Raw genomic sequence first — 13,382 nt, forward strand, 5'->3', positions numbered from 1 at the left:
GCGTACGTACTCGGCTCGCGTCCCTGCGGAGTGTGCGTAGCCGATCGTACACAATAAATGCAGTTTCGGTGAGCACTCATGGTAGCATTGAAATGTCTTGAGTCCTACTGCGAGTATTGAACCCAAGAGAATGTTGAGGCGGGCGCTTGTTTACTCTTTGTCGAGGCGTATGGAGCAATAAAGCGGTGCCTGCTGATAGTCTGCTCGATGGATGATGCATCACATGACTTAACATACAAGATATCACAGGGCAGGGCGTGAAGGGTGAAGGGCAAGGGCCACAGAAGGTTGGTCGATTTGGGGCCGTGCGGGCCGTGTGACGTGAAGTGGTGGCGCCCCGCCGGTTGGACCTGCAGATCAACACTTGACCCCACCCACCTTTGCGTCGAGTCACAAAGATCTTCAACCGCAAAGCGACCACGACGACTTTTGTTCGCTATTCCTACGAGACATCCGATTATCACCCGTACGTCACAGAATACCATGGCCCCGAAAAAGAGCGGAGGAGAAGGTTCGAAGAAGGCCCAAGGCCAGGCACGAAAGGCAGACGCGGCGGCGAGCAAGCAAGCCCAAAAAGATGCAGAGGCAGCGGCAGCAGAGGCCAAGAAGTGGGATACGGGCTCCAAGTCCAATTCCAAAGCGTGAGTAGCTATGCATCATCTTCCTTTTCGCTGCTTACTTGTAGCAGTGAAGCCGCTGCGGCGAAGAAGGAAGAAGCCGCTCGCAAGAAGGCCGAGAAAGATGCGCTGCTGAAGGAGGAAGAAGCATCACTACCCGCAAAGCCCAAGGGAGCTGGTGCAAAGAAGGCGGAGAAAAAGACGCGCGGTATCGACTCCGCTCTGGGCTCGCTCAGCGCCACAGGTATCGACAACGCCCTGGATGCGCTCAGTCTCACTGCACAAGACGGCGACAAGATCGACCGACACCCCGAGAGGAGGTACAAGGCTGCGTATGCGGCATACGAAGAGCGGAGGCTGGAGGAGATGAAGGACGAGAAGGGCCTGAGGCGGAACCAAAAGGTCGACCAGATCAGGAAAGAGTTCGACAAGCACCCCGACAACCCGAAGAATCAGGCACAGCTTGCTTTCAACGCGACAAAGGAAGAGATCGCGGAATTCAAGGAGGCAGAGCGGATCAAGAAGGAGCAGCGATTGGGAGGTGCGTCCTGAAGGGCGTCGTGACTTGGTTTCTGGGCTTTAGCGACATGCTTGGTGTTTGGATAGACTCGGAATAGATGCGTGGCGCGTATAGGCTATTAGGGCGGCGGTTGTGAAACCGACTGCATGGTATCTTGAAATGGAATGAACACTTTTGGTATCCAAACATTGTCCGGTGGTCGCACGAAAGCGGCAGTGCACGTGTTCCGTAAGGCTGCATCCCAAAGGGTCCAGATACGAGCGACCCCGACGCTGTCTCACAGCGCACGACAGCCAATCGCCAAGGCAGTGTGAGATAGCAGAGCAAATGTCGACTTCATTGCGAACTGCGTGCGAAGTCTCTGGACGAACTGCGATCGTACCAAGGTCTACATTGACATGGACGGCTCCACTTTTAGGTCCAGACAATTTCCAAAGCTCCCTCGCACACGTCGCCTCCGCGCTCCTCTCCTATGCAGTGGCTGTGCTCGTGGGGCAATCTCACATCCCCCAACCTGCTCTCCAAGGTCCGAATTATGTCAGGCCGCCTCCGCTCATCATCTTCAGTCCGGTGCCGGGGCCTGGGCAGGTCCAAGTCCAGAATCAACAAACGGAACGTTGCATACGTAGGTCAACGAAGCAGGCGGCTCCACAGACGCGCGCAGATCATGTTTCGCGAAACGAAAGACGCAGTCTAACGCTGTCCTTGGTTGTGATTTGCAGATGGAGGCGCTACGAGGCGGCGGGCGCGCTCCCGTACTCTGCCGCACAAGATTTTGGGAACGCTGCCATCGAAGTGAAGGACTCCGGCGGACAATTGGCGAGGCTTATGTGCAGGGCCGCTGCCTGAAACGGCGTGGCACTTGCCTGATTGGCGGAGAACTAATCTATTCTTCTCCTTTGAAACGCGCTTGCCCTGTTCGAGAGCTGTCCCCAGGGGAAGGCGCGTTCTAGCGCCACGCCGGCCCAGTGAATGCTCGAGCCCATGCTCGCGGGCATCGCTTGCCTACTTTAATTGATTGCACCCTCCACCTTCTACGGCGGCCGCCTGTCTCTTCATCGACTTGTTCTTTTGCTTCCACGAAGCTCCACATTCTTTACTTTGCTTGTCTGCTTTCTTTCCTTTCCCAGCATCAATATGCGATCCTTTTCTACCATCGGAGCTGCGCTCCTTCCCTTAGCTGCTGCTGTGGGCGCCGTTGAGCTCAAGGTGGACGACGAGGCCTCGCTCAAGGCCGCCATTTCACAGTATGCCAATGGCTTGATGTCATACTACTCGGCAAATGCCTCGGGCCTTCCTGCAGAAGAGGTTGGCTACATTCCCAAGCCTCACTACTGGTGGGAGTCTGGTGCTATGTGGGGAGCTATGGTCGAGTACACAAACATTGTCGGCGACGAGTCGTACGTCAAGACAATTCAACAGGGTCTGACTGCCAACTACGGTCCGGAGAAGAACTTCATCCTGGACTACAAGCGTGACCAAACGGTATGAACGGCACTCGGCTCTTTCGAAGTGTATGTCTAATATATCACAGGGCAACGATGACCAGGCCTTTTGGTGTCTTGCGACCATGTCGGCAGCAGAATATGGATTCCCCGAGCCTGAGGATGCGCCGGCGACCTACCTCGAAGTCAGCAAGAACTGCTTTAACAACATCGTATCTCGCTGGGACGAATCGTCGTGTGGTGGAGGTTTGAAGTGGCAGATCTACCCGGAGAACGACTACGGCTACAACTACAAGAACTCCATCAGCAACGGTGCCACCTTTGCTCTCGGTGCCCGCCTCGCACGCTTTACTGGCAACCAGACCTACGCAGACTGGGCCGAGAAGATCTACGACTGGGAGAAGAAGGTTGGCTTGATTGGCGACAACTTCGAGGTCTTCGATGGAACCGATGACAAGACGGGTTGCAAGGAGGTCGCCGACAAGACGGAGTGGACCTACAACAACGCCATGATGATCCACGGCTCTGCCTTCATGGCTTCCTACACCAAGGACGACAAGTGGACGCAGCGCACCGAAGGCTTCCTAAGCCGCGCCGCCGTCTTCTTCAACAACCCCAAGCAGGTCAAGGACGTCATGTTCGAGGTCTGCGAACACAGCGCTGGCGGCAAGAACTGCAACCTTGACCAGCAGTCGTTCAAGGCCTACCTCGGACGCTGGATGGCCAAGACCGCGCTTCTTGTGCCTTCGACCAAGGACCAGATCACCGAGTATCTCACCACGTCTGCGTCTGCCGCGGCCAAGTCCTGCACTGGCGATAACGGCGCCTGTGGTTCTCGGTGGTACCAGGAGTTCGACGGAGAGACCGGTGTTGGCCAGCAGATGTCCGCAATGGAAGTTACGCAGGCCTGCCTCATGATCAAGCAGGGCACGCTTCCCAACACTGGCGCAGAGTCCTCTGAGCCTGAGCCCAAGCCCTCATCGTCTGCAGCCCCTAAATCTAGTGATGCGCCCAAGTCTACCAAGGCTCCCAAGTCTAGCGATGCACCCAAGTCCGAGGAGGCTCCCAAGTCGAGCGACGCCGCCCCGCCGGCCAGCGAGGCTTCAGCTGGATATCCCACTGGTGCCCCGGCCGCCAACGCAACCTCCAGCCAGTCCGACAATGGTAGCGTCCCCACCGACATCCCTCAGCTGTCCTACTCCGGCGGTGTCTACGCTCCCATCGAGACCCCTGCCCCTACGAGCACTCCCACAAGCAAGCCGGGCGGTCAATTCGGTGAGGTCCACAACTCCACGGCAAAGGCCTGCACCTGCACTGGGAAGAAGACGACCACCGTCTACGTCAACCCGCCCACTGAGGCCACGCCGCCACCTGCAGCCCCTCCGGCAACGAACTCGACTCCTACCGTGGTCCCAACCGGTGCTCTTCCTCCTTCACCACCACCGCCTGCCAACAGCAGTGGCGTCGAAGCCTTCCCCGGCGCTGCGTCCAACGTCAAGATGGGCGCAAGCACTATGTTTGCTGCGGCTGGCCTTGCGGTCTTTGCTGCGCTCTTGTAAATGGCTGAAACGTACATATACCTGGGTCAATTTTTGGAGTGGGCCCCTCCCTTCTCTCCATCCATGACGGATCTTGTTTCTTTGTTAGATATCCCTTTCCATTCATTGCATAGCATGTAATACTCCAATCCAGCATAGGACTGCATAGGAGGCGTTTTCGATTTGAGGCTTGGCCCCACGGTACATTATAGAGAAAAGGGTCCAGCCCCAGAGGGTCTGGCACCATAATTTATTCGGTGAAATCACATGCTGCTCCCTAAATGCGCTCGTGTCGGTGATGGGTGCAGCTCAGCTGCTGGTACGCGATTCCGGGTGCTGGACGTGGGAGCGCAGGTGGAGGGTTCGGGATGCGATGCACAAGCTGTCTGCGCGGAAGGCGGTGCATGATTGGCTAGCGGGCTCCTCCGACGCGAGAGATTGCCCCGCGCCGGCATGTGGATGCACAACCCTGGCGTCTAGTGTCGTAATTGCGCACCGCGAGCTCCTGGTTGCCTTGCTCCACACGCCCGAAGCTCAACAGCAGCAGTAGCGCCTCACCACACGCGTATTACTTCCCCAGCAAAGCATTCGCCGCCTCCAACCCCGCTCTCACCTCGCGACCACACAACCTGAGCATACCAGGGCGGCGGAACTGTACCGGTTATCATGGCCTGAGTGTTGCAGTGGGTAGCCTAGAGTATAACGCAATCGTTGGCGACAGTTGATAAAGCGGAACCCCCGCATTTCCTCTGAGGCCTGAGGTGTGCAAAATCTGAAAGTGAAGACGGAACTGCAATGGCTAACGTGGCCCAGTTGGCACTCAGTGCCCAGATCTTTCGCGCGCCTTCCAATCCCGACAAAGTCCGCGGTCCTCGCGCGCTTTCATTCCGTGAACAGATATTCTTTCCCTCCTCGAGTGCGAATCTGCCCGGGGCAGCGAGCATAATGGCGCCCAAGAAGAAGGAGATTGGGTACATGAATAAATATGTTTACGACGCATTCCTATGGACCTTCTCGGTGCTGGTGGAGCTCTTCTTCCGCGAGGTGCATCCACGAGGGAGCTGGAAAGTGCCCAAGGAGGGGCCTGTCTTGTTTGTGTGCGCACCGCACGCGAATCAGGTGAGCTACAAGACGTGGCTGTGTTCTCGAGGCTGTACTGACTGCAGCAGTTCGTCGATCCCCTGATCTTGATGCGCGTGGTCAAGAAAGAAACGGAACGCCGCATCCACGTCCTCACCGCCGAGAAGTCGATGAAGCGCAAGTTCGTGGGCACAATGGCAGCGGCTTCGGGCGCCGTACCCGTCGGCAGAGCAATGGACAAGACCAAACCGGCGCCAGGACACATCTACCTCCCAGACGCCGTCAACGACCCCCTTCTCGTACGTGGCGTGGGCACAAACTTCGAGGCGAGTGACTTCCAGGTCGGAGGATCGCTGGTGTTGCCCAAGGTCAACAACGTGGCTGCCTCTGCTGAAATACTCGAGATCAAGGGGCCGGAAGAGATCAGGCTCAAGCGGCCCTTTAAAGGCGGAGTCGCTATGCAGCAGTTGACTGGCCGAAATGACATGACCGAGGATGGCGTCTTCGTCAACGGTGCATCGTCTGCAATCGGTCCTGCACCCGGCTATGAAGGCACCGTTTTCCAGATTGCACCTAAGCTCAACCAGACCGAAGTATACGACGCCGTGCATACCGTGCTCCACCGCGGAGGCACTATTGCCATCTTCCCGGAAGGCGGTAGCCATGATCGAACGGAGCTTCTACCCCTCAAAGGTGAGTCGGAAGATGTCGATGCATTGATGCACCTGATTAATAGTTTCTAGCTGGTGTCGCCATCATGTCTTTGGGCACGGTAGCTTCCAAGCCGGATTGTAACTTGAAGATTATTCCTGTTGGCATGAACTACTTTCACGCTCACAAGTTCCGCTCGAGGGCTGTGATTGAATTTGGCAATGCTATCGAAGTGCCCGTTGAACTTGCGCAGAAGTTCCAAGCCGGCGAGCGACGAGAGACCATTGGCCAAATGCTAGAGACTATTCGAGAAGGGCTCATCTCCGTCACAGTAACAGCGCCTGACTACGACACGCTCATGGTACGCAGCCTTGCCTTCTCATCAATACATTGCTAACACATCGGCCAGTTGATCCAAGCTGTACGTCGTCTATATAATCCCAAAGGCACGAAACTTCCGCTACCCCGCGTTGTCGAGCTCAACCGCCGCCTTATACAGGGCTACAATAAGTACAAGGATGACCCGCGTATTGTCGATCTCAAGAAGGAGGTTCTGAGCTACAACAAGCAGATTCTGGCCCTAGGTGTCAGAGATCACCAGGTACAGTATGCCAGAGTCAGCGGTGTCACGTGCTTTTTCCTTTTCTGGTATCGTCTCCTGAAGCTCTGTGTGCTGTCCATCTTCGTGGTTCCTGGGACGCTCCTGTTCGGCCTCGTTTTCCTCATTTGTAAACTCTACTCGAAGCGTAAGGCGAGGCAAGCACTTGCAGAGTCGAACGTCAAAGTGCAGGCCAGAGATGTGTTAGCCACCTGGAAGCTCCTGGTCGCCATGGCTGTCGCCCCGCTGGTTTATACCTACTACGTCGTCCTTGTCACCTGGCTTTACTCTTATAACCGGGTGTTCGGTTTCCTGCCGGATGGGCTGAGGAAAAGGTACCTAATTACTGCGCAAGTAATGATCTATCCCACGGTTACCTACGCCGCACTGCGCTTCGGAGAAGTTGCCATGGACATCTTGAAGTCGCTCGGCCCACTCGTCAAGATGGTAAATCCGTGGACCGGTAACGAACTTGCGAAGGCCCAGGCCCGCCGCGAAAAGCTTGCCGAACGCATCACTGACATTATTAATACTCTCGGTCCCGAAATGTTCGACGACTTCCATTCTAAGCGCATCATCTCGGACCCCTTCACGCAGTCACCACCTGCAACCCCACCCAAACAGAAGTCCGAAGCAGATGGCGAGCGAGAAGCACCCGAACCTGTCGAATCCTACGATTTCCCTGCCTCTCCAACGTCACCCACCTCGGACCGCAATGGTCTCCACAAGAATGAGTCTTTCACCGATCTTGCGAACCAGGACATCTTCAGTACGCGACCAAGTACGCCTAAGAGACATCACAGTCGTATGCCGAGTAACGGGTTTGGTCAGGGCTTCCAGCTCAAGCCCTTTAGCACGATCGACGGCAATTTGGATGAGGTCAGTAAGAGGATCAAGAGCGGAATGCGGAGTAGAGGCCACAGACGAAGCAGTGTGGAGAATTGGCACCAAGAAGAGGAGGAGAGTGGTGCTACCACGCCGAGGAGCGAGGCTTCGCACGATGGGCTAACCATGTCGAGAAAGGAGCGATGAGGGTCTGGTGTGAAAAGTTCGTGATTGGCATTTTTTATTTCGTTGGTGCATTGTTGTGTAGCGCGCGATTTGTGTAGTGGGCGATTGAGTGGTTCAGCATGGCGTTCAGAGCGTGCTTTGTGATACCAAATCTTTAATCGTCGATATCTGCTTGATAATTGACTTCACCAATGAGCTGCAAATGGCAAGTGCGGCCTTTGGTCGAGGCTTGGCATCATCAGTTGCGCCACATAACGTCTACAACAGCTGTGGCTTCATGTCTCTTGTACACTGCAGTCACTTCCTGCATATTGGCTTCTCTTTGCTGCATCAACATTAAAAGGCTTCTAACAAGGCTTAAGGGAACTTCTCTATAAATGACTTATTTATCTTACCAATTAATCAATATAACGAATAGCTACCTTTCAATGGACAATCTTTGAATACACTTGCAGCATCTTGAAGTCTTCAAGACGCAGCTGAGCAGCTATCTAGTGTCTTTGTATCTATTACACTCACTGCTAAAGTGGAATTCATGGAATCATTTCTTGCTCTCTACAGCACATACTCTAGTTTTTTCTTCTTCACGAAATTGAGTTTGAGACGAAAGTCGGTGGTTTAGATGACGGTGGTGATACTAAGGAAACATGTCGCGACACTCAAAGTGAACTTCGCGCGATGGATGCGGATCTCGCGTGCCAGATCCAAGGTCTGTTCTCCACGCTTAACACTGACATGCAGATCCAAACGCCTGTGCACCTACGACAAGGGAATGTATTTAGAGTTTCGAACCCCCACGCGGAAGCTGTTTGGGTATTAATGTTATCCCCGCAAATCTTGCAGCTGGCGTGTGCATCTCCTGTCACCGTCTACTTTCCCAGACATTCCGATCGTGCAAAGTCTTGGAGTATCAGAGCCACTGGGTGAGCTGGACGAGCCCACAGAAGAAGGCCTATATCCGTAAAGCCTCAATGTCACCATCGAATATCCAAATCTGGAATACTTGAGGTGTTTGGTCGGTGGCAACGAACGGGTGGGCAGCCTTTCCTCCCAGGCTATGAAGGAGAGCTGTCAGGGCTGTCCAGGTTCTCGCCGGGATTCACCCCCACGACTTTGGTAAAGCTTTACAAAAATGCGCAGTCCCATCTCCACCGCGATTACACGAGGTAACGCTTGACTTCTCTGATCAATTTCCTGGGCCGAAGATCAGTACCAACGTCTCATCGTACCAGATCTCATTAAGCCAGCACTGCTCGACCCGTTTAGCAAGAGGCTGCGCCTAAACTCGTACCACCTACGTATAATGAACGTCCAAGGGGTCTCTAAACATCCCCTCCGGAGACAACAGCGAGGCGGTGCCGCTGTGGCCAAACATGGAAAGTATGAATATCCCACTCCATATTTCACATCCGTCGGGTTCCTGGTACTTCCAGCTGCCGTTACCGAATACATAGATACCTAGGCGAGAATTCTAAGCCACGGCTGAGCATTATCCCCCATATGCACCCACCGAGCGAGACATTGCGAACGGCGACAGGCGCGATATCAGCGACGACGTCTGGTGTGAAGACACCAATTTCACTTCCTCCCATATCCGTTCGATTCCAAACGAAGATATACTGGTCGCTTTTCTTTCTTCTTTAGCCGGGGCAGCTGTGCGCATGCCTGCTCTACAGCACTTCGCAATTTGGACCTGCCTTCGATTTGATCCTTTCCCCGACCGACTCTCTGAATATCGAGACTTCGATTACAATACAATATCCCGGATTGTGGGCGAGGAAAGCAGCCACCTGCTTGCTTGGGGTATCACATACGCGGCGCCGGGTGAAGGAGACTTCACGGCAGACCCATTATACTGCAAAGGCGATTACTTGGCTCATCGCCGGATACGGTGGAGGGTTGGGACGTGGCGGCCAAATGCAGAGCTTCACAGGCTATGTGCAGACATTGGGGGCAAATAGCATGGCGATAGCCTATAGAGTTCTAGAACGACGATGGCATTTCGAGTCCAAGATTACATAGCACATGCGATAGCGGTCTAGATCTTTCGGAATGGTTCGCAGACTGAATAGAAAGGAGGTGGCCACCAGGTCAATCCTGACTCTTGACTCACTTGCTTTCAGGCACCTGGCTCAACATAGATACGGCTTACAACCGACGTATCTCGATTCTAGTACCGCAAGACCCCATCCTCCTTCTCTTTCTGCCCCTTCCCAGCCGCACTGCTCCTGACAAATGGTTCCAGTGGGAAAACCTGCCTCTCAGGCCGCACATCCTGATAGACCTTATCAAACCTCGGTCCAAGCTGCTCCGGAATTTCCCACCTCAGCTCGTCGTCTCTCAACCACAGCCTCACCAAATGCCTCTGCTTCTCAGCGCTATTCGTGAACCCATCTCTCGCATGGAAGATGGACAGGTTATTGGCGAACTGGATATCTCCCTTCTGGAAATCCAGTGTGACCGCAAACCGCTCGGCAAGAAAGTGCAGCGCGTCGAGAGCTTCCGCCTGCGCCTCAGTGATAGGCGGGATGTGTTTAGAGCGCGGCAGAGCCTGGAAGCCCGTGAACGTGCGGCGCGCATACTGGATAATCATGCGCTCTGGGCTTGTCCCGGTAGGCCTTTGGTAGAACAGCAGCGGCCGTTCGGACCACCCTTTTCCCTGGCCGTCGAACGTCTCGCTCACCCACGGCTCCGCAAGTGTGCGGATGAGATCCGGTCGCGTGGCCGCGAGCTCGTTGTACACCCTCCAGCTGCTGCTGAGCTTGCTCTGGCCGCCGGCCGCAGCTTCTTCGAGACAGAAGAGAGCTATCACGTCGCCGCTGTCGGTGTGGAAGACTTGCTTGTCAGTCGTATACGCGGGGGCTCCGATCTTGTTCGCGTCGACCTTGGCGCTGAGATCGTAGATGTGGTTGAGAACGACGTCGGCGGGCTGGCCTTCCCATTGGTGATCTTGTCGTCCGCGCGTATCGGCTACGTGTGCGCTGAGGCCGGTATAGATGGCAAGGATGTCTTCCCTAGAATACTTCTCCACTGGAACGCCCCGCACGACTTTGAAGCCGAAGCTCGTGTGCACGTCTCGAGATACTTGTCTCAAGCTCTCGTGTAGGTCTTTGAGTGGGAATGTGTTCTGGTCAATGTATCCTGGCGGCTTTCCCAAGCTTTTGAAATGCTGCAGCGCAGAGTCGAGTTCTGCGAGATCGCTGGAGGAAAGTACATAAGTCCAATCGTAGCGAGACGCTATGTCTGTGTTGTCCCAGACGAGGTTCGATTCAAGCTTCTCAGGAAACCCGGGTGGGAGCGTAGTAGGGAGCTTCTCTGTGGCTAGACGGTGCTCAGTCCGCGCTTTATATTTGGCATGATCGGGGGCGTAGCTGATGTCTGGCTGACCTGGAGGTCCGGTTGGGATGTCGATTGCCATTGTGGATGTTTGTGCGATTGGTAAAAAGATCAGCACCTTCAGTAATATTTTGCACAGACATTCATGGTTTATAAGTTGTTCCTTGATGATTGACGATGTCGCGATACGCTAGAGTGATGATGCTATAGAGGGGCAGCATTCCTACTATGTAGAGTCAGGTGGGGTAGCTCCGCAGCTGTGGCGAAATATTCCTGTGAAAGGTGATGCATTCTCATTGGACGTCTTTCTACAAAAAATCCCTGCTAATAACCTGCCACCACAGTAACAGCGACTATATCGGCGCAGACCCATTCCACACCCACCCCTCGACCATCGCCAATCGCGGATCCGCGGGCCTAACCTTTGCCCCCTCTGGCCTCTCGAAACTCAACTCCCTAAACTCCGGCGCAACCTCCCTCTCCCTCTGCCACTCCAGCAAGTCCCTGTGATTCTGGCACTTTCTGTTGATCTCAAAGTTGGGATAGGGGTCCGGCTGTCCTTCCATCCAGTAGTACGTAAAAACATTCAGACTAGGCTGGCACGTCAAGTGCTCCAGCAGAACTGCGACGCAGTGATCTTTATGTGCGGACGCAAGCGGTGGTGCTTGAGACTGCGGCGTGTACTTTGGGAAGTAGTAGTCGAAGTGGGACCACTGGCGCAGGAGGTTGACGCAGTGTATCAGGTGCTGCCCGTCGAGGACGCCGAAGTAGCGGTCGGCGCCGTAGCCTGATATCGCGGTGTTAGCAAATGGGAGGATCGATTCCGCTGGGGTAAAGATACGGACCCCATTCTTCGGGCAGCTTTGCGGCGGCTTCTGGGTCCTTGCCTAGCTTGATGATTTCTTCACGTGAGAAATGCATCTGCGCTGGGTACTCGATTGCTTCCCAGGCGGCGTCGACTTCGGGCGATGGAGGGCCGCGGTAAATTGAATAGGGCGAGTTGAAGAAGGGGGCTTCGTAGGTGTGTTCATGCATGCTGAGATTGAAGGACTCGAACACGGGGCCTGATATTGTGTGAGTGTTTGTTCCTCGGTTAGAAACGCATGCTGCAGATGTTCGCCCGACTCACTATATGTGTTCACTCGTTTGAGGAGCCAGTTGGCATCGTCAGATCGTTGGAGGATACATATGGCGGCAATGAGTAAAATGAGATTGATAATTGATATGCAGATGTTGGCATATGTGTGGTTGCTGAATCTTCGTCTAGACGAGGAAGTGTCTCTGGGGGACTGAGTGTCTGACTTGTCTTTGTTAATTGCGACAGTGTTCCATCAAATTGGTATTGCTATCTCACGTAAGTAGTGCTGCCGTTCTCGCATTCTTCGAGTTTGGCGTATTGGCACTTGGGCGAGTGTAACGACCTCTGAAGGAAACTGGACGCTTTCATGTTAGGGACATGAGAAGCAGGTTGCAGCACTCAATTACTGGGACTTTGAAAAGCTCAGCGGGGTATTTCCGCGCCTGGTGATGTGATAGGATAGTAGATGTCGATTCGAGTGTCTTTCCGACCCCATCACTAGTCAAGATACGGGCGTAAGCAGCCCTTTCCATCCTCCAGGATCGCAACTATATTTTCGTACTATACTTCAGCAACTACGCTCCGGGTGACTTGATGCGGAAGGTGAAACGTAGGATAATAGACTTAGAACTTGAAGTAACCCCGAGTACGACTATCACCAGGCCAAGTGATACAGAAGCTTGTGAAGCTTCTTGTTGTAGACAAGCTTCGGGCCGTAGTGTACCTCGTTTGCACCATGTAGCCCGTAGACGAGGTGACTAGTGGCAAAGGCACCCAATAAGTAGTAAGCTTGACCGTATCGTTGAGATGTCCGCCGCTCCGTCTGCCTGAATTTGTCATCTGAGTAGCCCGGATCCTCTAGGATAATGGAATCGGTGAGCTACTGTTTTTCGAGCCAATGGTCTCCGGTTTGAAGGCTGAAAGGTGTTCGGAATGAGAGCCAAAGTGGCAGGTCAGACTATCTTACCCACAATGGAAAGTGAGCGATGTGTATTTTCCCATCCATCGTGACCACTGCTACGGCGCAGAGTCGAGTTAGTCTATCGCCTCAAAGTACACATCCCCATTTCTTATATTTACTTCCCTGTCGGAATTTCAAGTTCAGACCAGCACCCCGTTCAGATTAACGCGAAGTGTATTTTACTATAGCCAACATGAAGCTCTCACTCATATCTCTGACTACTCTCGTGGCTACTGCGGTCGCTGTCCCCGTTGGTAAGACAACGCGCCCTCTTATATACTACTACGACGCGCACATGCTTACCCACTGACGAAGTCGGCCCACTTTACCAGGCCAAGGGCGTGATCAAGACGGCGGACGAGAAACGCGAGCCGCAATACCACGGTAAAAACGTTATCAAGATCGCCGATGAGAAGCGCGAGCCAGTCCAGCCACTCTACCAGGCCAAGGGCGTGATTAAGACAGCCGAAGAAAAGCGCGAGCCTCAATAGTGAGTAAAGCCCCAGTCCTTACCCACTCAAACACGATTGCCTCATACCTTTCTCCA

General features: G+C 54.1%; 6 protein-coding genes across 6 annotated transcripts; 4 read left to right on the top strand and 2 right to left on the bottom strand.

Annotated features, from left to right (window-relative positions):
* The first annotated feature begins 367 nt into the window (after positions 1-367).
* CC84DRAFT_1192277 (DUF1014-domain-containing protein) lies at positions 368-1,314 on the top strand. The gene is made up of 2 exons (XM_018181238.1): positions 368-641; positions 689-1,314. Exons 1-2 carry the CDS (start codon positions 484-486, stop codon positions 1,167-1,169), a joined length of 639 nt encoding a protein of 212 aa, XP_018042257.1. The 5' UTR covers positions 368-483; the 3' UTR covers positions 1,170-1,314.
* A 177-nt stretch (positions 1,315-1,491) lies between these two features.
* On the top strand, positions 1,492-1,791 carry CC84DRAFT_1159305 (uncharacterized protein). The gene has a single exon (XM_018177192.1). The coding sequence runs from the start codon at positions 1,536-1,538 to the stop codon at positions 1,764-1,766; it is 231 nt and encodes a 76-aa protein (XP_018042258.1). The 5' UTR covers positions 1,492-1,535; the 3' UTR covers positions 1,767-1,791.
* A 366-nt stretch (positions 1,792-2,157) lies between these two features.
* CC84DRAFT_1134040 (uncharacterized protein) lies at positions 2,158-4,385 on the top strand. Its single transcript, XM_018176008.1, has 2 exons — positions 2,158-2,622; positions 2,672-4,385. The coding sequence occupies exons 1-2, from the start codon at positions 2,275-2,277 to the stop codon at positions 4,139-4,141; spliced, it is 1,818 nt and encodes a 605-aa protein (XP_018042259.1). The 5' UTR covers positions 2,158-2,274; the 3' UTR covers positions 4,142-4,385.
* A 260-nt stretch (positions 4,386-4,645) lies between these two features.
* On the top strand, positions 4,646-7,755 carry CC84DRAFT_1159307 (CTR1 suppressor protein). Its single transcript, XM_018177193.1, has 5 exons — positions 4,646-4,881; positions 4,934-5,239; positions 5,290-5,893; positions 5,944-6,212; positions 6,261-7,755. The coding sequence occupies exons 2-5, from the start codon at positions 5,066-5,068 to the stop codon at positions 7,479-7,481; spliced, it is 2,268 nt and encodes a 755-aa protein (XP_018042260.1). The 5' UTR covers positions 4,646-4,881; positions 4,934-5,065; the 3' UTR covers positions 7,482-7,755.
* Positions 7,756-9,202: 1,447 nt separating this feature from the next.
* Positions 9,203-10,988, bottom strand: CC84DRAFT_1159308 (Clavaminate synthase-like protein). Its single transcript, XM_018177194.1, has one exon. The coding sequence runs from the start codon at positions 10,876-10,878 to the stop codon at positions 9,631-9,633; it is 1,248 nt and encodes a 415-aa protein (XP_018042261.1). The 5' UTR covers positions 10,879-10,988; the 3' UTR covers positions 9,203-9,630.
* A 161-nt stretch (positions 10,989-11,149) lies between these two features.
* Positions 11,150-11,831, bottom strand: CC84DRAFT_1134048 (uncharacterized protein; the record flags this gene model as incomplete). Its single annotated transcript, XM_018176009.1, has 2 exons — positions 11,150-11,583; positions 11,642-11,831. The coding sequence occupies 2 exons, from the start codon at positions 11,829-11,831 to the stop codon at positions 11,150-11,152; spliced, it is 624 nt and encodes a 207-aa protein (XP_018042262.1).
* Positions 11,832-13,382: the final 1,551 nt, after the last annotated feature.

The sequence above is a fragment of the Paraphaeosphaeria sporulosa genome, assembly GCF_001642045.1.
Source record: "Paraphaeosphaeria sporulosa strain AP3s5-JAC2a unplaced genomic scaffold CC84scaffold_1, whole genome shotgun sequence".
NCBI classification, from domain to species: Eukaryota; Fungi; Ascomycota; class Dothideomycetes; order Pleosporales; family Didymosphaeriaceae; genus Paraphaeosphaeria; species Paraphaeosphaeria sporulosa.